The 23,270-nt window shown below is 43.6% G+C and overlaps 1 protein-coding gene across 8 annotated transcripts in view; it reads right to left on the bottom strand.

Annotated features, from left to right (window-relative positions):
- Window positions 1-22,090, bottom strand: part of ENTPD6 (ectonucleoside triphosphate diphosphohydrolase 6) — a 43,316-nt gene extending 21,226 nt beyond the window's left edge. For 2 of the 8 annotated variants that reach the window (XM_032419501.1, XM_032419506.1), the window contains exons 1-3: window positions 21,900-22,090; window positions 5,664-5,987; window positions 1,820-1,896 (exon numbers count right to left, since the gene is read on the bottom strand). In XM_032419501.1, the coding sequence (XP_032275392.1) occupies window positions 1,820-1,896; window positions 5,664-5,955 (369 nt within the window). In that variant the 5' untranslated portion in view covers window positions 5,956-5,987; window positions 21,900-22,090. Of the gene's footprint in view, window positions 1-130; window positions 810-1,819; window positions 1,897-5,663; window positions 5,988-20,506; window positions 20,606-21,899 lie in introns of those variants that run through there. The other 6 variants (XM_032419505.1, XM_032419502.1, XM_032419503.1 and 3 more) reach the window with 6 other exon arrangements.
- Window positions 22,091-23,270: the final 1,180 nt, after the last annotated feature.

Below are 23,270 nucleotides of genomic sequence, written 5' to 3'. Positions count from 1 at the left end.
AAAAGTTGGCTAAGGCCCTGTGTCAGGGCAGAGCTGGGATAACAATTTTAGTAAAGTACTGCTGGGTATTACCAACAGCTACAATGCTGCGGGAACAATTTGGCAATGTCTGCCCAATGAGAAAACGTACCTTCCTTTTACTCAGAAATCTCATTCTAAGAATTCATCTGAGATGGATGCCCTTGCATCTGTGGGTAATGAAGTTCAGTGAGGTGACAAACTGTAGCCTTTCTTAGACATTATTTGAACGTCCTTCAGGAGGGGACTGGTTCCATAAATTCAAAGTGCCTGTACACACTGCAGTATCATTGCTAGAAAAATCAAGGAAGCTCTTCACATCCTGATAGTAAATAATCTGTTATATTGTTGAGTGACGAAAGTGAAGTACGTAACGACATGAATGCCATTCTATTGTGCACGTGAAATAAAAAGGGGAGAGGAAGAATATAGATGAATTTGCTCATAGGTATGTCAACTAGCCCTTAAAAGACACATAAGAAACCAGGGACACCAGCCCTCCTAGGGGAGACTGGAGCAGGAGGGGAGTTCTCAGCATCTGCCTTGAGAAGCTGTGAAATATGTCCCACTTGAATGTGTACTGCCTACTAAAACAAGTACGGTTTTAAAAATCTTATGAGTTTATTTTAAAGCTATCTAATTTACTCATGTGTAACCTTATAGTTACTCTAATATCATTGATTTTGATTTTTGTTTTCAATTTTTTTTTTAACCAAGCCACAGGAAAGCAGGGTTATGACTTCACTGTGTGAGATCAAGATGCACCTGTGGGCAAGAATGAAAAAATCTTTTTAAGATTTTATTTATTTAAGAGAGAGACAGAGAGAGCACAAGCAGAGGCAGAGGGAGAAGCAGACTCTGCACTGAGCAGGGAGCCTGATGCGGGGCTTGATCCCAGGACCCCAAGATCACGACCTGAGCCGAAGCCAGACGCTTAACTGACTGAGCCACCCAGGGGCCCCTATCTATTAGATTTTATTTTTTTAAAGATTTTATTTATTTATTTGATAGAGAGATACACGCGAGAGGGGAACACAAGCAGGGAGAGTGGGAGAGGGAGAAGCAGGCTTCCCACGGAGCAGGAAGCCCAACGCGGGGCTCGATCCCAGGACTCTGAGATCATGACCTGAGCCGAAGGCAGACGCTTAACGACTGAGCCACCCAGGCGCCCCTGTATTAGCTTTTAAAACATGCTTGAATCAAAAGGAACTTGTAGCTATGTTACTACCTTGTCCATTTCATCAGCGCCTTAGTGGAAATACAGGTGTCCTGTATTAGTGCAGCTGTAAGCTTTAAGGAGTTGAAAAGTATAAAAGCTACAAATTTACGAAAATCATTATTTGACAGTTTAAGTAAATCACTTTCACACTTATTTGGTTTTGTGGATTTTGCATAATACATTTTTAACTTCAATTTTTTTAGTCAACTTTTGTCGTCTTCAGTCAGAAGAACTGAAACAAAAACAAACTCTCAAATACTGCCTTTTATCAGTTTGTAGCCTGTGTGCTTTTGATTCGCACCAAGACTTCTGGGTGGCACACCTGGTGGTTGGGGGAAGGGCCTGGGAAGCTGGGGTGTAGGGGAAGGTGGGGCCTGGGGGTAGCGGTCCTCCTTTGGCCCCATGTGCTGTACCAGTTTCCCCCATCTGGCCACCCTAAAGAGCATGAAATGTCCCAGGGCAGCACCATCAGAGATGCTTTCCTCTGTGAATAAGGCCTACGCACTCAAGAGAAAGGGAGCTGGCTTTAACAAACTGCACGCTGGAAGACAAATTTGAATAGACGTGAGAGGAAAGCATTACCTTTTCAACATCATCAGCATAAGCAGAAAGACCTGGCTTCAGTGCTTTGAACGTCTCATGGGTCAAAGTGGGAGTTTCTAAAGGGAAATCATGTTTAAAAAACAAGTACAACTGTGAACATATACATGAATATATGAATATATACAATTATGGCTAACCACACTTTTTAAAGGCAGATGTCTGAAATCAGACCAATCTCAGAGTGACTGGAACACTGCTTCTTTAGCCCAGATAAACAGGATGAGCGTTCTACCTAATGCTTTGGCCAGAACTTTTTTAAAAAACCCAACTTTACTGAGGTATGATTTACATACAAAACTATATCCATCTAAACTGCTAAATTTTAACATGGTTAATTCTCGTTACATTAACAGAGGAGCAGGGCAGATGATTCTAAACTGCAAATATAGAAGTTATTTCTCTATCCTGGGATGGATGTAGTATAGGTTCTAAAGAACATTTTTTTTCCCTTCTTTTAAAAAAATGGAGTGTCTTAAATTATGAAGGCCCTGGATTCATGTGCATACAGCAAGGGAGTGTTCAGAGGCACATGGTGGCTGAGGGATGCTGGCCTGAATTTGGACATGAAGACCCAAGAGGAAAAATCAGGGACAGAGCTTTTTTTTTTTTTTTTAAAGATTTCATTTATTTATTTGACAGAGACACAGAGAGGGAACACAAGCAGGGGGAGTGGTAGAGGGAGACACAGGCTTCCCTCGGAGCAGGGAGCCCGACGCAAGGCTTGATCCCAGGACCCTGGGATCATGACCTGAGCTGAAGGCAGATGCTTAACGACTGAGCCACCCAGGCGCCCCCACGGACAGAACTTTTTGAAAGGATGTCTCTATTAAAGGATTACATGCCGACAAGTTGTCTTAAAACTTAAAAGTTGTCCTAACATCCGAATCAGCAAAGAAGAAGTCAAACTCTCACTCTTTGCAGATGATATGATACTTTATGTGGAAAACCCAAAAGACTCCACCCCAAAACTGCAAGAACTCATTCAGGAATTCAGTCAAGTGGCAGGATATAAAATCAATGCACAGAAATCAGTGGCATTCCTATACACCAACAACAAGACAGAAGAAAGAGAAATTAAGGAGTCGATCCCGTTTACAATTGCACCTAAAACCTAAAATACCTAGGAATAAATCTAACCAAAGAGGCAAAGAATCTGTACTCAGAAAACTATAAAATACTCATGAAAGAAATTGAGGAAGACACAAAGAAATGGAAAAACGTTCCATGCTCATGGATTGGATAAACAAATATTGTGAAGATGTCAATGCTACCTAGAGCAATCTACACATTCAATGCAATCCCCATCAAAATACCATCCACTTTCTTCAAAGAAATGGAACAAATAATCCTAAAATTTGTATGGAACCAGAAAAGATCCCGAATAGCCAGAGGAATATTGAAAAAGAAAAGCACAGCTGATGGCATCACAATTCCGGACTTCAAGCTCTATTACAAAGCTGTCATCATCAAGACAGTATGGTACTGGCACAAAAACAGACACAAAGATCAATGGAACAGAATAGAGAGCCCAGAAATGGACCCTTAATTCTATGGTCAACTCATCTTTGACAAAGCAGGAAAGAATGTCCAATGGAAAAAAGACAGTCTCTTCAACAAATGGTGTTGGGAAATTGGACAGCCACATGCAGAAGAATGAAACTGGACCATTTCCTTACACCACACACAAAAATAGACTCCAAATGGTTGAAAGACCTCAATGTGAGACAGGAGTCCATCAAGATCCTAAAGGAGAACATAGGCAGCAACCTCTTCGACCTCAGGCGCAGCAACTTCTTCCTAGAAACATCGCCAAAGGCAAGAGAAGCAAGGGCATAAATGAACTATTGGGACTTCATCAAGATAAAAAGCTTTTGCACAGCAAAAGAAACAGTCAACAAAACCAAAAGACAACCGACAGAATGGGAGAAGATATTTGCAAATGACATGTCAGATAAAGGGCTAGTACCCCAAATCTATAAAGAACTTATCAAACTCAACACCCAAAGAACAAATGATCCACTCAAGAAATGAGCAGAAGACATGAACAGACATTTTTCCAAAGAAGACATCCAAATGGCCAACAGACACATGAAAAAGTGCTCAACATCGCTTGGCGTCAGGGAAATCCAAATCAAAACCTCAATGAGATACCACCTCACACCAGTCAGAATCGCTAAAATTAACAAGTCAAGAAACGACAGATGTTGGCGGGGATGCGGAGAAAGGGGAACCCTCCTACACTGTTGGTGGGAATGCAAACTGGTGCAGCCACTCTGGAAAACAGTATGGAGGTTCCTTGAAAAGTTGAAAATAGAGCTACCATTCGATCCAGCAATTACACTACTGGGTATTTACTCCAAAGATACAAATGTAGGGATCCGAAGGGGTACGTGCACCCCGGTGTTTATAGCAGCAATGTCCACAATAGCCAAACTATGGAAAGAGCCAAGATGTCCATCAAAAGATGACTGGATAAAGATGTGGTACATATATACAATGGAATATTATGCAGCCATCAAAAGGAATGAAATCTTGCCATTTGCAACGATGTGGATAGAGCTGGAAGGTATTATGCTGAGCGAAATAAGTCAATCAAAGAAAGACATGTATCATATGATCTCACTGATAGGAGGAATTCTTAATCTCAGGAAATAAACTGAAGGTTGCTGGAGTGGTGGGGGGTGGGAGGGATGGGGTGGCTGGGTGATAGACATCGGGGAGGGTATGTGCTATGGTGAGCACTGTGAATTGTGTAAGACTGTTGAATCACAGACCTGTACCTCTGAAACAAATAATACATTATATGTTAAAAAAAAAAAAAATTTGAAAAAGATAGCAGGAAGGGAAGAATGAATGGGGGGGAAATTGGAGGGGGAGACGAACCATGAGAGACTATGGACTCTGAGAAACAAACTGAGGGTTCTAGAGGGGAGAGGGGTGGGGGGATGGGTTAGCCTGGTGATGCGTATTAAAGAGGGCACGTACTGAATGGAGCACTGGGTGTTATATGCAAACAATGAATCATGGAACACTACATCAAAAACTAATGATGTAATGTATGGTGATTAACATAAAAAAAAAGTTGTCTTAAAACTTAAAACTCACTGGCTAGAAGCTGGAGGGTGACCCTCAGAGCTGGAGGGTACAAGAGGTGCCAGGGAAGGAGATCAAAGGGAGAAGGGATGAGTGCAGAGCTGGGCAGGGACTGGGTCTCCCCACAGGAGCAGCTACGGGGAGAACACACACAAACTTCTTCCCTCTTGCCGGAAGCCTGCAGGCCCCCACCCTGGGGTTATAACGGGGCTCAGGCTCCAGCTCCCTCCTCACTGCTGAGGCCACTCTCATCGTCACTCTGACTGGACCCACTGGGCAGCACCATGTCAGTCTAGGTCCTAGGTCCTTGCTAGTTCATAACTTTCCCAGACTGCCTCATACTAGTCTGCGTCAGGGGCAACTTCCTGCCTTAAACTCTCCCAACGCAGCTTCTGGCCTAAGTCACGATCCCAGCCATCTGACCTGCTGCTGAATGCTGGGAAAGGACAGGCTACCCAACACCCTCAGGGATCTCAGCTGCCCTCAGATGGTCGCCAGAAACTACTGTGAGTAAGGATAGTCAGGGGCTCCTGGGAAATTTAGATTCCTGGGCCCCAACCCATGCCTGAGCCAGTCTCTCTGGGAACCTGTATTTTTGACAAGCTCCCAGGTGAGTCTGAGGCAGGGCATCCAGCCCATCCGCTGTCTCTAAGTGGAAGAGATCCCAAGAGCTCTGCTGTGAGTGAGGAGAGCCTAGCAGTGAGTGGTCAAGGCCTTCTACCCAACATACCTCCAGGCTGCCGGGCAAACTGGAAGATATGGACACGGGTGCCAGTGCTTCCTGCATCAAACATGATGCCGTAGAAAACCTCGTGACCACGTGCAGCTGTCCCTGGGGGACTGTGAGCCTGCTGGCCCCTCCGGGCCCCTGATGCCACCTCAGTGATGCTGAAGAAGGCCTGGGTGGCAGAGGCCCAGTGCCACTTGATGTAGGCGACATAGATGAACAGGCAAATGAACAGCCCCAGGGGGTACGCCACCTTTGTCATCTTCAGGTTTCCATTATTTGGTATTTTTCTCATTTCTCTGTCTGCTGAGGACTGTGCCGCAGCTGCTGGAGGAAAGGGAGGAGAAGCAGGAAAAACATGTTAGGCTACAAGCTTCTGGGGCAAGTCAGAAGTCCCTGTGCTCAGGGACAAAACATTGAGCCAGAAACTGGTCTGCATTTTCCCCCTGGAATCAGAAGCTTCATTCAGTCCTCAAAGTGCTTCCAGATGGTGTGAGCCCATTTTACAGAAGAGAACAGGAACCGGGGTTTACAAAGACTAGCTAACTTGTTCGAGGTGGTAGGTCCTGGAGGGTCTGACTTGGGGCACAGACCCACAACTGCTGGCTCTAAGGCCTGAGCTTGGTCCCCAGCAAGTGCTGTTCCAGACAAGTGGCTTTGGGACTTGTTGCCACTTTAAACAGCCACATGTAAATGGTGTCCCCAAACCTTTCAAGGTACAGGAACACATGTCCAATCCATTCTTTAAATTCTCACTTCCTCTTCTATACAGATATTTAATTCTTAGAAGGCTTAAAGTCTCATCCCTTGGGGACTACAGAGAGCCCCAGCCATGTCTGAGAAACGCAGCTCATTTCCCTGGAAGTTTTACAGGAGATGTCTCTTTTCACTCACGTACTACACTCCGCCAAGGAGGAAATAATGCCTGTGTGCTTTCCAAGCCTATGAAAATCTTACCTGAGTAGCAAAAGAACTAACTCAGCACCACTGTCTTTGGTTCAATGCCCCCTGTGCCCCCAAATGAAAGCATTTGTTCAGGCTTTCTTAGCAGCTTCTGGTGTAAGACACCATGCAGGAACCTGAGGCTTCAAAGGACAAGAAGTGAGGTGCTTGATTCTCAGGGATACCCTACCCTTGGGGAATGTCCACCTGTGTCCATCCCTGACTTTGTCAGTTGTGGCAAGTGCAGTGGACACTCCTAGAGGTAAGGAGACAGGAAAGTGCCATTTTGAAAGAAAGACACATAACAGACCAATATGAACATGGATGCCAAAATTCTCACCAAGATACCAACCAATAGGATTCAACAGTACATTAAGAGGATTGTTCACCACGACCAAGTGGGATTTATTCCTGGGCTGCAAGGGTGGTTCAACATCTGCAAATCAATCAGTGTGATACAACACATTAATAAAAGAAAGAATAAGACCCATACGATCCTCTCAATTGATGAAGAAAAAGCATTTGATAAAATACAGTATCCTTTCTTGATTAAAACTCTTCACAGTGTAGGGATAGAGGCTACATACCTCAATATCATAAAAGCCATCTATGAAAAGCCCACAGCGAATATCAGTCTCAATGGGGAAAAACTGAGAGCTTTTCCCCTAAGATCAGGAACACGACAGGGAGCCCACTCTCACCACTGTTGTTCAACATAGTACTAGAAGTCCTAGCCTCAGCAATCACAAACAAAAAGAAATAAAAGGCATCCAAATCGGCAAAGAAGTCAAACTGTCACTCTTCGCAGATGACATGATACTCTATGTGGAAAACCCAAAAGACTCCACCCCAAAATTGCTATAACTCATACAGGAATTCAGCACATCAGTTACATTTCTATACACTAACAATGAGACAGAAGAAAGAGAAATTAAGGAATCGATCCCAATTATAATTGCACCAAAAACCATAAGATACCTGGAAACAAACCTAACCAAAGAAGTAAAGGATCTATACTCTGAAAACTATAGAACACTTATGACAGAAATTGAGGAAGACACAAAGAAATGGAAAAACATTCCATGCTCATGGATTGGAAGAACAAACATTGTTAAAATGTCTATGCTACCCAGAGCAATCTATACATTCAATGCAATCCCTATCGAAATACCATCAACATTTTTCACAGAGCTGAAACAAATAATCCTAAAATTTGTATGAAACCAGAAAAGACCCCAAATACCCAGAGGAATGTTGAAAAAGAAAACCAAACCCGGGGGCATCATGATTCTGGACTTCAAGCTATATCACAAAGCTGTAATCATCAAGACAGTATGGTACTGGCACAGTAACAGACACATAGATCAATGGAACAGAATAGAGAATCCAGAAATGGACCCTCAACTCTACGGTCAATTAATCTTCTACAAAGCAGGAAAGAATATTCAATGGAAAAAAAGACAGTCTCTTCAATATATGGTGCTGGGAAAATTGGACAGCCACATGCAGAAGAATGAAACTGGACCGTTTTCTTACACCATACACAAAAATAAACTCAAAATGGATGAAAGACCTAAATGTGAGATAGGAATCCATCAGAATCCTAGAGGAGAACACAGGTAGCAACCTCTTTGACCTTGACCGCAGCAACTTCTTGCTAGACATGTCTCCAAAGACGAGAGAAACAAAGGCAAAAATGAAATACTGGGACTTCATCAAGATAAAAAGCTTCTGCACAGCAAAGGAAGTAGTCAACAAAACCAAAAGACAACCGACAGAATGGGAGAAGATATTTGCAAATGACATATCAAATGAAGGTAGTGTCCAAGATCTATAAAGAACTTATCAAACTCAACACCCATGGGCATCTGGGTGGCTCAGTCGGTTAAGCATCTCCCTTCGGCTCAGATCATGATCCCAGAGTCCTGGGATCGAGTCCTGCACTGGGCTCCCTGCTTGGCTTCTCCCTCTCCCCTTGCTTCTCCCCCCTGCTCATGCTTTCTCTTTGTTAAAAAAAATAAATAAAACCTTTAAAAACCAAAAAACTCAACATCCAAAGAACAAATAATCCAGTCAAGAAATGGGCAGAAGACATGAACAGACATTTCTCCAAAGACATATAAATGGCCAACAGACAAATGAAAAAATGCTCAACATCACCTGACATCAGGGAAATCCAAATCAAATCCATAAGATACCACCTCACACCAGTCAGAATGGCTAAAATTAACAAGACTGGAAACAACAGATGTTGGTCAGGATGTGGAGAAAGGGGACCCTCTTACACTGTTGGTGGGAATGCAAGCTGGTGCAGCCACTTTGGAAAACAGTATGGAGGTTCCTCAAAAAGTTAAAAATAGAGCTACCCTATGACTCAGTAATTGCACCACTAGGTATTTACTCCAAAGATATAAATGGAGTGATTCGAAGGGGCATCTGCACCCTAATGTTTATAGCAGCAATGTCCACAGTAGTCAGACTGTGGAAAGAGCTGAGATGTGCATTGACAGATGAATAAAGAAGATGTGCTATATACATACAATGGAATATTATTCAGCCATCAAAAAAAAAATGAAATCTTACCATTTGCAATGACGTGTATGGAACTAGAGAGTATTATGCTAAGTGAAATAAGTCAATCAGAGAAAGACAATTATCATTATGATCTCGCTCAGAGGTAGAATTTAAGAAAAAAACAGGATCACAGGGGAAGGGAGGGAAAAATAAAATAAGACGGAATCAGATAGGGAGACAAACCATGAGAGACTCTTAACTTTAAGAAACAAACGGAGGATTGCTGGAGGGGAGGTTGGTGGGGGGGATGGGATAACTGGGTGATGGGCATTAAGGAGGACATGTGATGTAATGAGCACTGGGTGTTATATGCAACTAATGAATCACTGAACTCTACCTCTGAAACTAATAATACACTATATGTTAATTGATTGAATTTAAATAAAATAAAATAAATTAAAAAAAAGAAAGCAGGATATGGGTTTGTGTTCTGTCCACAGCAGCATGTGACCGTGGGCAAATTAAACTTCACAGGGGCCTGGTGTCCTCATCTGTAAGGTAGAAAGCCACCATATGACGCTGTCTGGGGATACAATGAGATGTGTGATGTGCTCAGAAGAGGACACAGAGAACACATACTGAATGCTGGCTTTACAGCAGGGCCGTGGGAGGTAACATCCCCTTAGAAGCAGGGACAGTGATGGGTAGGAGTGCTGGAAGATAGTGTGACTGCACTGTCTGTGGAGGGCCAGGGCTAGAAGTGCAGGGGTCAAACCTGTGGTGGTCTTTACACCAACCTCGAGGGTACCAGGGAAGAGGAGAAATGGAATGAAAGTGGCCCTTGGGGCGGGGTGGGGTGGGGTGGGGACAGAGTCCAGGCCTTCTGCAGCTACTCCTTTCTAGGATCTAGCCCTGCAGCCATACCTGGATGCCCTCAGGTCTGACCAGCACTGCCCAAACCTTTGGGCTGTCTCTGTGCTCCTACCTAAGGGATAGGCTTCTCCAGCGGCCCACCTCCCAAGCTTGGGCAGGGGGTAGGACAAATCACGCCCGCCCTCCTGAGCATCTGCTGTGCACAGGGCTGTGGGAATGCCTCTGCTAGCAAGACCAAGGAGCAAGCCTCCTTCCCAAGCCCCTGTTCCTGCCAGACTTTGGGCCTCTCTTGGGTCTCACTGCACTTAGGAGCTTCCTACTGCTCTCAAGATCATGTCACACCCCTGGGTGGGCCTAGCTCCTTACCAGCCTCTGCAGCTTTCCGTCACCCTCTCTTGTCTTTGCTCACAGTGCTCTGAGAACCTAGCGTCTCCTTCTGTTCTGTGTTCCCAGAATGCTCGTGCACCAACCTGGCTGGCCAAACTTGTCTTCATCCCCAAGCCTCAGCTGAAATGTTATTGTCCCCACTTTCCCTGATCACCCACAACTTGAACAGCCTTCACCCCCATTATGCTCTCTGCACTCCCTGCCCTCTTCTGACCTGGCACCAACATAATTTATAACAATGTCAGGGTCTGTGGGATTAATTCCTAAAAGTCCAGGTCACCCTCTAGGCTATGAACTTCCAAGGGCAGGGACTTAACCTGTTTTGTGCCACTGCAGCTCAGTTGAGAACACAGGCCCTTATCTAGAAGGGTGGAGGATGCTCCTCTATCCCCATCTACCTCCCATACTGTTGCCAGACACACAGAAAAGTCCCTGTTTCAAATCCTTTAATGAGGAGAGGATGTCAGCAAGATGGTGGAATAGGGGGCCCTAGGCCTTTGTTACCCCATAGAAATATTAAAAAAATTGGGACTTGTTAAAATATTTTATAAGAGTCCTGAAAAATAGTCAAAGATCTATAGATCTATAAGCAAATGCCCAATCAAGAAGTCACATTCAGGGACGCCTGGGTGGCTCAGTCAGTTAGGTGTCTGTCTTTGGCTCAGGTCATGATCCCAGGGTCCTGGGATCGAGTCCTGCATCGGGCTCCTTGCTCAGCAGGGAGCCTGCTTCTCTCTCTGCCTGCCGCTCCCCCTGCTTGCACGCTCTCTCTCTCTGACAGATAAGTAAAATCTTTTAAAAAATAAACTTAAAAAAGTCACATTCAGAATGGTCGGAAGTTTTGTGGTGTTTACTCACCCTTGCCCCACCCCTCCCTGCATAGCATGGTCTAAAGGAAGCAGCAGTCCAGTGCCTATTTCCTTCCCTCAAACTGGAGAGAGCAGAACAACATCCTAACCTGTCTTGGGGCTGGTCTCTGTTTTGCCCGACTTAGAACTCAGAGCTCAGATGGGGGAAAAGTGTGGAAGGCCGTTGTGGGTACCACTTTTTTTTTTTTAATTTTTATTTATTTATTCATTCATTTACTTTAAAAGATTTGTCAGAGAGAGAGAGAGAGAGAGCGCGCACGCACAAGCAGAGGAAGCAGCAGGCAAAGGGAGAAGCAGGCTTCCTGCCTAGCAGGGAGCCTGATGTGGGACTTAATCCCAGGGGATCATGACCTTAGCTGAAGGCAGGCGCTTAACCAATTGAGCCACCCAGGCATCCCAGTTGTGGGTACTTCTTGTGAAAGTCACAGGGTGACTACAGAGCCAAACATGCCTGAGGCAAGAGGCTGGGTATGTGTTTGGGGGAAAGAAACAATAGAACATCAAAGGCCTAAGAAAGAGCATGGCTGAAACTGTTTGAGAAATTAAGACATTTAAAAGCAGCCATAATATATGGGGGAATTGAAACTAACACACACACAGGCCCAGGCAACACATGGTCAGAAAAAATCCTGAGAAGACCTTAAGCCTTTGCCTTGGGCTGACTCCAAGGCTCAGACACATCCTGTTAATTAGTGAAGGTCTTTCATGGCACAGAGCCAGTCTGCAAAGACTGGGAGAGGTGGCTATTTTCTCAAATGCTCAATTTTTCAACAACAACAAAGATCACAAGGCATATAAAGAAACAGGAAAATATGGTCCATTCAAAGAAGAAAAATTGGCAGAAACTGTCCCTGAAGAAATATAGAATATAGAATGCCTATATGTACTAGATGTACTAGATAAGGACTTAAAACAACTGTCTTACATATGCTGAAAGAGCTAAAGAAAACATAAGAACTGAAAGAAACTAGGAAAATGATATAGGACAACAAAATGAGAGTATCAATGAAGAGACAGAAATTGTAAAAAGGAACTAAACAAATTGTGGGGGTGAAAAGTACAGTAACACATTATAATCAAACTGCTGAAAGCCAGGGAAAAAAAAATCTTTAAAGCAGCAAGAGAAAAGTAATTCATCATGCACAAAGGATCCTTAATAAGATTATCAACTCATTTCTCAGCAGAAACTTTGGAGGCCAGAAAGCAGTGGGATGATATATTCCAACTGCTGAAAGAAAAAAATCTGTCAACTGAGAATTTTGTATTCAGTAAAACTATCCTTCAAAAATGAAGGTGAAATTAAGGCATTCCAAGATAGATAAAAACTGAGGGAGGTCATTACCAATAGACCTGCCCTATAGCAAATGCTAAAGGCTGAAATGAAAAGATGCTAGACAGTAACTGAAAACCATGAGAAATATAAAGATCTCCAGTAAAGTTATATACATGGACAAATACAACAACCAGTATTACTGTATATTTGGTTTATAACTCCACTTTTTATTTTCTTCAGTATTTAAAAGACAAAGGCTGTGATATCAAAAACATAAATTAGGGAGACATACAGATATAAAGGAGTATCATATGCAATTTGAGCTAGGCTGGGATAATTTTAGGATGTTATAGGTAATCTCTGTGGTAACCACGAAGAAAATAGCTAGAAATATATACAAAAGGAAATGAGAAGGGAATCAATACTATCCCTAGGAAAAAATCAATTAAACACAAAGGAAGGCAATAATGGAGGAAATGAGTGACAAAAATAGCTAAAACATACACAAAATAAAATGGCAAAAGTAGTTCTTCCCTGTCAGTACTTTAAATGTAAAAGGATTAAACTCCCCAACCACAATGCATAGAGTAGCTGAATGGATAAAAAAACAAGATCCAACCATATGCTTCTACAAGAGACTTACTTTAGATCTAAGGGCCCATATAGACTTAAAGTAAAAGGATGAAAAAAGATTCCATGAAAAGAGTAACCAAAAGAGAGGAGAATATCTACACTAATATCAGACAAAACAGACTTTAAGTCAAAAACTGTCACAAGAAATAAAAACATGTATCGCTGTATAATAATAAAAGGATCAAGTCACCAGTAAAATAAAATAATTGTAAACATATACACCAGAGCTCCTAAATATATGAAGCAAACAGAACTGAAAGGAGAAGTAGACAGTCATACAATAACAGTAGGAGAATTCAGTATCCTGCTTTCAATAAAGGATAGAAAAATCAGACAGAGATCAATAAGGAAATAGGGGACTTGAACAACACTAAAGACCAACTGGACCTAACAGGCACATACAGACCACCCAACAGCAGCAGCATATATGTTCTTCTCAAGTGCACATGGAACATCCTCCAGGATAGATGACATGACAGGATACAGAACATGTGTCAATATATTTTAGAAGATCACAGTCAAAGTATATTTTCTGATCAAAATGGAATGAAACTAGAAGTTAATAGGAGAAGGAAAGATGGAAAATTCTCAAACACATGGAAACTACACACCACACTCTTTTTTTTTTTTTTAAGATTTTATTTATTTGAGATAGAACAAGAGAGAGAGCATGAGCGGGGGCGGGGCAGAGGAAGAAGCAGGCTCCCCACTGAGCAGGAAGCCCGATGCAGGGCTTGATCCCAGGACCCTGAGATCATGACCTGTGCCGAAGGCAGACGCTTAACCAACTGAGCCACCCAGGGGCCCCTAAACACCACACTCTTAAAACAACCAATGGGTCATAAAAGAAATCAAAAGGGAAATCAGAAAATATCTTGTGACAAATGAAAATGAAAACACAACATATCAAAACTTACGGAATGCAATGAAAGCAGTACCAATAGGGAAAATTATACACGTAAATGCTTACATAAAAGGAGAAGATTTCAAACCAACAACCTAACCGTACATCTTAAGGAACTAGAAAAAGAACAAATTATTTATTTATTTATTTTTAAACATTTTCTTTTTCTTAATTTAAATTCAATTAGCCAACATGTCATTAGTTTCAAATGTAGTGTTCAGTAATTCATCAGTTGCATATAACACCCCATGCTCATCACATCAGGTACCCTCCTTAATGCCCATGACAAAGTTACCCCATCCTCCCACCCACCTCCCTCCCTATTTTTAAACATTTTTAATTTTTATTTATTTATTTTTAAGTATCCTCCACACCCAGCATGCAGCCCAATATGGGCCTTGAACTCATGACCCTGAGATGAAGACCCGAGTGGAGATCAAGATTCGGACACTTAGCTGACTGAGCCACCCAGGTTCCCCAAAAAAGAATTAAACACAAAGCTAGAAGAAAAGAAACAATAAAAATTAAAGCAGGATAAATAGAGGATAGAAAAACAAGAGAGAAAAGTCCATGAAACCAAGAGTTGGTTCTTTGAAAAGATTACCATAACTGAAACCTTTAGCTATCTTGACTAAGAAATAAAGAGAGAAGACTCAAATTATAACTAAAATCAGAAATGAAAGAGGGAACATTACTACTGATTTTATAGAATGAAAATGCTTATGAGAGTATTATGAACAGTTGTACACTAATAAATTGGATGACCTAGATGAAATCAACAAATTCCTAGAAACACATAACCTACAAAGAAGAATTATGAAGAAATAAAGAATCTAAAGACCTATAACTAGTAAGGAGACCAAATCAGTAATCAAAAATCTCCCAACAAAGAAAAGCCCTGGACCAAATGAATACTGACTTGTTAGTCACCTCTGATTTTACCAAACATTTCAAGAATTCCAAAATCTTCCCAAAAAATGAAGAGAAGGGACCACTTTTTAACTCATTCTATGAGGCCAGCATTACCCAAACACCAAAACCAGACAGAGACACTACAAAAAAATATAGACCATCATTCCTTATGAATAGTGATGCAAAAATCCTTGACAAATAACAGCAAACTGAATTCAACCACATAGCAAAGGGACCAAGTGGGATTTATTCCTGGAATACAAAGATGGTTCAAGACTTGAAAATCCATCAAGGCAAATATATCACATTAACAGAATAAAGGGGGGGGGTGCCTGGGTGGCTCAGTCAGTTAAGCATCCGACTCTTGATTTTGGCTCATGTCATGATCTTGGGGTCGTGAGATCTGGCCCCACACTGGACTCTGTGCTCAGCAGAGTCTGCCTGTCCCTCTCCCTCTCCTCCTCCCCCTGCTCCCACACACTCCCTCTCTGAAATAAATAAAAATAAAATCTTAAAAAAAAAAACAGAAAAAAGGGAAAACTTGATATCATCTCAATCGATGCAGAAAAAACATTTAATCAAATCTGATATCTTTTCATAATGAAAACAACCAACAAACAGAAATAGAAGGAAACTACCTCAACATAATTAAGGCTATATATGCAAACCCAACAGCTAACATCATACTTAGTGGTGAAAAACTGAAAACTTTTACTTTAAAATCAGGAACAAGAAAGGAGGTCTGTTTTCAACACTTCCATTCAACACAGTATTGGAAGTTCTAGCCAGACCAATTAGGAAAGAAAAAGAAATAAAAGACATGCAAATTAGGAAGGAAGAAGTAAAATTATTTGTTCATAGATTACATGATCTTACATGTAGAAAGCCCTAAAGATTCCACAGGAAAGGAAAATAACTGTTAGAACTAATAAATTCAACAAGGTTACAGGACACAATATTAACACACAAAAATCGGTTGTTTCTATCCATTATAACGAACAATTTGAAAAAGAATTTAAGAAAACAATTCTATTTACAATAGCATCAAAAAGAATAAAATACTTAAGAATAAAGTTAACCAAAAAAAAAAAAAAAAAAAAAAAAGAATAAAGTTAACCAAAGAGGTGAAAGACTTGTACCCTGAACACTACAAAACATAGCTGAAAGAAAATTAAAACTCAAATAAATAGTATAAAGATAGCCTGTGTTCATGGATGAGAAGACTTAATATTGATAAAGGTATCAATACTAGCTACAGTGGTCCACAGATTCAATGCAATCCCTATAAAAATCCAAGTGATTTTTTTTTTTTTTGCAGAGACAGAAAAAAAAATCCTAAAATTCATAAGAAATCTCAAGGGACCCCAAATCACAAAACAATCCTGAAAAAGAACAAAGTTGGAAGCCTCATACTTCCTGATTTCAAAATATACTATAAAGCCACAGTAATAAACAACTTATGGTAGTGATATCAAGACAGGCACAAAGACCAATGAAACAGAATAGAAAGCCCAGAAATAAATCCTCACGTACATGGTAAAATGATCTTTGACAAGGGTACCAAGACCATTCATGAGGGAAAGGACGGTCTCTTTAACAAATGGTACTGGGAAAACTGGATATCCACCTAAAAAAGACTGAAGTTGGATCCTACCTTACACCATATGCAGAAATTAACCCAAAATGGATTGAAGACCTAACTATAAAACAAACTCCTAGAAAAAAATATAGTAGAAAAGCTTTGTAGCATTGAATTTGGCAATGATTTCTTGGATAAGTACCAGAAGCAAAAACAGGACAGCAAAAGCAAAAAGACAAATGTGACAAATTAAAAAAACTTCATGCATCAATGGACACTAACCACAGAGAAAAAAGGCACCCCACAGGATGGGAGGACATATATGCAAATCATATCTGATCAGGGATTAATACTTGGAATATAGAGAACTAAAACTCGACAATGAAAAAAAACCAAGCAACTTAATTCATAGTATGAATGCATGCAGAGCAACTGGATACACACCTCTTTAAAGATATATAAATGACCAAGAAGCATATGAAAAGATGCTCAACAGCACTAATCATAAGATGTGCAAAACCACAATGACTTATCATTTCACAACCATTAGGATAGCCACATAAAACAACAAAAAATAACAAGTGTTGGAAAGGATGTGGAGAAATTAGAACCTCTGTGGGATATATTTTAAAGATTTTATTTATTTGACAGAGAGAGAGAGAGTGCTTGCGCACAAGCAGAGGGAGACGGGGAGCCGCAGACAGAGGGAGAGGGAGAAGCAGGCTTCCTGTTGAGCAGGGAGCCCAATACAGGGCTTGATCCCAGGACCCTGAGATCATGACCTGAGCCGAAGGCAGACGCTTAACTGACTGAGCCACCTAGACGTCCCCCTCTGTGCGATTATAAAATGGTTGAGCCACTACTGAGAGTAGTATGGAAGTTCCTCAAAAACTAAAAATAGAATCACCATATTGATCCAACAATCTTATTTCTGCATCAGAAATGCAGAAATGCATTATATCAGAAAAAGAATTGAAAGCTCACTGCCACATTATTCACAATAGCCAAGAGATGGAAGCAGCCCAAAAATCCACTGATAGATAAATGGATAAAGAAAATGTGGTGTACATACACAATATATTATTATTCAGCCTTAGAAAGGAAGGAAACTCTGACACATGCTACAACATGGATGGACCTTGAACACACTATGCTAAATGAAGTTCAGTCACAACTAAACTAATATTCCACTTATTATGAATTACCTAGAGTAGCCAAATCCAGAGACAGAGAATAGAACAGTGGTTCCAGGGGTTGGGCTAAGGCAGGGAATGAGGAGCTATTGTTTAATGAGTGCAGAGATTCAGTTTGGGAAGATGAAAAAGTTCTGGAGATGGATGGCTGTAATGGGCACAACAATGTGAACGTAATGAATGCCACTAACTGTATACTTAAAATTGTTGTAATGGTAAATTTTATATGTATTTTATCATAAGAAAAAAAAATCCTTTAATGGCTCTGAGGCCAGGCAGGTAACATAAATGAGTTCTGTGGGCACAGGACTAAAGGCAGTGGTGGTGGGAGAAGGAAGAGGGCTGGGCCTGCTCGTTGCATCAAATGTTTTAAAGTTTCAGTCCTGCCTCACTCTCTCAACAGCAGTAGCAGGTCATGCCTTATTGAGATTCTTTCTGCCTTAAACATTTTTTTTTTTTTTAAGATCTTGTTCTGTTGGTCCTTTCTCCATACCCCTACAAAATCTACCCAAGATGCTTACTGCCACTCTGAACCTTGGCAGCTAGAGGCTTCTCTCTTGGGCTCTTTGGTGCTCTACACACTTCTACTCCCTAAGTAAGCAGTATGTGGAGCTATTCATTTGTGCCTTTCTTCTGTCTGGTTAGGGTGCCTCTCTAGAAACAGGGACCAGCCCACTCTTCCCTGGGTCTTCCAACCCTGACACAAGGCCAGAGCCCAGCAGCCACTCAGTCAATACTACTTGCTGGTGAAGGAGGCTAGCTGATGGAGCCATCAGCAATGCTTCAGGACCCAGACGATGACCACCAACAGAAGTAGGCCATTTGGGCAGGAGACTACAGTGACCAGGTTTTCAACATGTCAAGTTTGAAATGACAGCAGAACATCAGTCAGAAATGGAACTGACCCTTGTGAGATAGCAGGTTTGGGGTTGGGACCTGGGAAATGATCCGCAGTAAAAGGATGTTAGCTAAGATCAGGAGTGAAGACATCAAGGACAGACAGAAGACCCAGGGACGAGCAGAGGCTGAGATGTGACCTGGGGAATGCCCGTCCCCAGGTAGCCAGCGCTCACCCTACAACTAGCCTTCTCACAGGCCTCCCTTCGTTAGGTTACTGTAACCCGGAGTTTTCCATTGCTAACAGATCATTAAACAAAAAGTATTTATAGACAATGTTCTAAAGCAGCTATCTCTAAGGATGAATAAGGACACAAAAGTAATACTAACATAACTCAGTGTTTTATAAGATCCTTTTTTTTTTTTTAAAGATTTTATTTATCTATTTGACACAAAGAGACACAGTGAGAGAGGGAACACAAGCAGGGGGAGTGGGAGAGGGAGAAGCAGGCTTCCAGCTGAGCAGGGAGCCCGATGCGGGGCTCGATCCCAGGACCCTGGGATCATGACCTGAGCCGAAGGCAGATGCTTAACAACTGAGCCACCCAGGCGCCCCTAAGATCCCTCCTTTTTTCTTTTTTTTTGCTTGCTCTCCTGTCCCTCTCGACCAGTGGGCCAGGGCAGCACAGGTATAAGACCCTTTTACATAATCAACTTTTATCATGTCCTATGTTACTCTAAGAACCATGACCTACATGATCAGATTAACACGTAGTATAGCAAATTTTGAGGCAAAGGTTGCTCTTTGTTAAATTTGTCTACCCACTAAAAAAATACCCTTTACATATGCTATATCCTGTTAACAGAGACCCACAAGGCCAGCACTTATACCACACAACAGACAACAACTTATTTACATATAACAGCGCCAAGGCCCAGGGAATATTTGGAAACAGACTTGTCTGGAATCACACAGCTGGCATGTGGCGAGGCACAGACAAGACTTTCTGGCGTCTGTCTCCAAATTAAATGTGCTCCATCATTTCACTTTCCCTATTAATGTTAAGACTCTAGACAACCAAAAAATACTCACATAAAATTACATGCATATAATTGTTACAGTTACACACCAACAGGCTCAGCATGACATAAACAGAGTCCAAACCGAAAATAACATTTAAGGGAGCACAGAGCCAGGAAGAGCCTGGCCCATAGGCACCTCCATGTCCTAAAGGCTCAAACCTAAAAGCCAGTTTCACTCCATTGGGTTAAGGTGTTCAGTAATACTAAGTACTATGACACAACTTCCAGAGGAGCAAATCACATTTCCATGAGCACCACTAACACCATAGTGTAAATGTGTCAATCAGGTCCTTCCTAGAGGTCCACTCAAGAAAACAACTCAGCTTTAATTTTGTCCTTTAAAGGAGAGAGAGAGAATCTAGAACAAGGCTATAAGGAAGGTAAGCCAGGTGCAGAATAAGGAGTAGGCTGGGAGTAGGGTGGGGCAGGATGTAAGGTGCACAAAGGCCAAGAGAGGTTTGGCTCAGCAAACCTTGCTCCCATCTGGCTCCTGTTGGGGGCTACCCTGTGTCAGGTGGAGGTCGGGGTCAGGGAGAATTTGGGTGTGGAGTAGTGATGCTGGAGGCAGGTGCCCGCCCCATCCCTTAGCTAGCTTTCTAGGAGCTGGGGAAGGCAGGTGAGCTCTTGGAGATACAAGCTTTATCTGATTTGGATCAGTGGCCACACAATCTGTTAGCCAGTTTCTTCAAGGTTTTCAGTTAAAGTACACAAAAGAGCCATGTGTGCAAATGACTGCCACATATGCTAAAAACCTATCCAAAATTAAACGACATTAACAAACCACCACTTATTCTCCTAGAGGTTTAAATTGACTTTTCTCTCCTTCTCTGAAAAAAAGTATACATACATGACTCAGCCCTGTTAACACCACCAGTTGTTTCCTTTTCACAAGACACAGTGGGCGGGGAAGCTCTTCCAAGATCTCTTTACATGGTTGTCCACCTCTCTGGTTTTCATATTAGGTTCCACAAGGGAGAGAGACACACATATTAGCCAACTGATGCTTACGAGGGAAGGAATGGGGGGTACAGAAAACAATTTCTGGGTTTATACTACTATGCTCCCCCCCCAACAGAACCTCCCCCAGACAAAACCTAATCCCCCATCCATCACGGCTCCTGCACAGTGGGTCAGAAAGCCCTTGTAATCACAGTTGCTATCCACCTATCCCCAAGGAACCTCCCTCCTAGAGTTTCAGATTCCCTCACTGGGGGGTGGGGTGGGGGGGGGGGGGGGGGGGGGAGGCTATGGGCTAGGACCTCCACAGGATCCTGAAGAATGTACGATGTATGGCCTGGTATGCATGATCCTGGAATACACGTGTGTGGAGGGACAACTGGAGCTACCCAGGCACTTCTGGGTGAATGATTCTTTTGGATGGACGCCTGGGATATGGAGGACTTTGCTCGTCATAATCTACAAAAACAATTCAGGCTTTCCTCCAACCCGTTAAACCATTCTATGGCTCCTAGCTGAACTTAAGATAACCACCACCCTTCCTTCCATGGCCCCTGCCCATCTGTCCCTTCTCTTTTACTCTCCTGCCTCTTCAAGGCTTTCCACTGAAGGGAGTCGAGCCTGGTGTCCAGCTCTATCCACCTCAGGGTCTCTCTCTCTGGGAGCCTGGAGCACTGCTGGCTCATGCCTCAGCTCAGGCAGAACCACCTTGAGCTCTTCTTCTGGTCACCACAGCAATGTCAGAATTTACTGTCCTCACATCTGCAGTACTGTCAGAATGGCACTATCTTGCCTGTTACTTGGGCTTCCCAACTGGGCTGTGAGGCCCAGGAGGGAAGGGGCCTTGCCAGTCCTTCCCCTATTGGATCTCCTGCACCTGGCACAGCCCTGGGAAGCGGGTCAGCAAATGCTGAATCAATGAATGCAGCAAGCTCCAGGATTCCTGGGGGTAGAGACCCTTGCTGTCTGGCCCACCCAGTTTCTAGAACACGGATTGTTCCCCTCACAGGTCAGCGGAGTCCAGAGTTCTGGGAAGACTAACGGAGCCAGGACAAGAAGGCAGCAAGAGGGAAGACCCGCGTGCGAATAACCGAGAGTCCGCCTGCAGGAGCCACTGCTAGAGACCCAGGAGCTGACAGGTGTGTGGGTCTGGACCCCCCAGGCCCCGACCCTCCTCCACTCGGACCCCTCCTCCAGCGCGCCGCACGCCGGGCTGCCCACGTGCAGCTACCTGGGCCCGGCGGACCCCGCCAGCCCCACACGCGCCTCAGGCCCGCCCTTACCCTGCAGGGTCCCCTCTGCCCTACCACGGAGGGAGGTTCCGTTTCCCGGGAGCACGCGGGCGACCGAGGGAGCTTCCCTGCTCTCGCTCCCTGGCCGGGGTTACCAGGGCCTCCGCCCACAGGCCGCGAGCCGGCAGATCCCGGGAGCCTGAGCCCCGCCCACGTGCACGTCGTGTCACAGGCCGGGCGGAGCTGGGAGTTGGGGGCCCAGCGCGCAGGCGCGGCGTACGGACGGGGCGTAGCGGGCTCTGCTGCGCAGGCGCGGCCGTGGTTTCTGGCTGGGCAGGTCTCGTTCCCTTCAGGCCAGTTTCGGCTAGTGTCGCCTCTGACCCGGGTATTTACCTGTCTGGCCTCCAGCGCCCCAGTGCAGCCCTCGCCGGCCGGATTCGGCTCCTGTCGCAGCTTGTAGGGGTTCCTCTGCGCGGCAGGGCAGGCTGCGGTGCTGGCCGAGGAGTTACACCATAACCTCACAACCTTGACCTTGACCAGCCTGAGGAAGTTTTGAATTTTCCTTGGGTCCCTCCATACCTAAAGCCCCCCCGCCCCTTCTTTTTTGAAGGTAATACGTGACAGAAAATGCAACTACAACACAATAGGCAGTGCGATGAATCTCTCTTGTTCTTGACCCCCATTTTCCTAACTTCTAGGTGCTGCCAAGGTGGGTCGTCAGCTCCTGACTTGGGTTAGTCATCCACATAGGCTCCCAGTTTACTTAAGGATCATGGTGGTAGGGTCTGCCCAGACGTCCGCTCAGTCAGTCCCATTTTGCTCTGCCCAGCCCGGAGCTGCCTTCCCAGCTTCTCTTGCGGCTCGGCTGCCCATGTAACAGCGTCTGGCCAATGAGCTATGCGTGTGCCTCTTCTGGGGCTGGTTTGGAAACCCACCTCATCTCGAGGTGGTGTGGGGCCAGTGATGGGGAGACTGTGGGAGGACCATTAGTGGGTTCCTGAAGCACACGGTGTTCCTAAGTCTGTGGTCAAGATGGTGGCACTTTCGAGAGTGAGTCTATGCTAACTAGACAGGATGTAGGGGCAACATACGTAGACCAGGACTGGGCACGGGGCATGTCATCACCGTAAGCCTGGTTGGGCGCTGCCCTCCTTCACCAGGTCAAACCGCTGAGACTTGGTTGTTTATACCTCAGTTAGCTCATATGGTCCCTTGTTCCAGATGCCTGCTATCATGAATAATGCTACAGGATCCTAGAGGACTATTTTTGTGTGCATGTGTGGTTATATCTATAGGAAAAATTCTTAGAATTGCTATGGTAAAGAATATGTACCCTCTCCCCCTTTTCTTTTAAATATTAGATACATATGGCTAAATTGCTCCTTAGACATTTACTAACTGACACACCCACAGTAACATATA

This window comes from Phoca vitulina, unplaced genomic scaffold (assembly GCF_004348235.1).
Source record: "Phoca vitulina isolate PV1807 unplaced genomic scaffold, GSC_HSeal_1.0 scaffold22, whole genome shotgun sequence".
NCBI lineage: Eukaryota > Metazoa > Chordata > Mammalia > Carnivora > Phocidae > Phoca > Phoca vitulina.
Note: the sequence above shows the minus strand (reverse complement) of the source record. Positions and strands in the feature narration are given on the sequence as shown.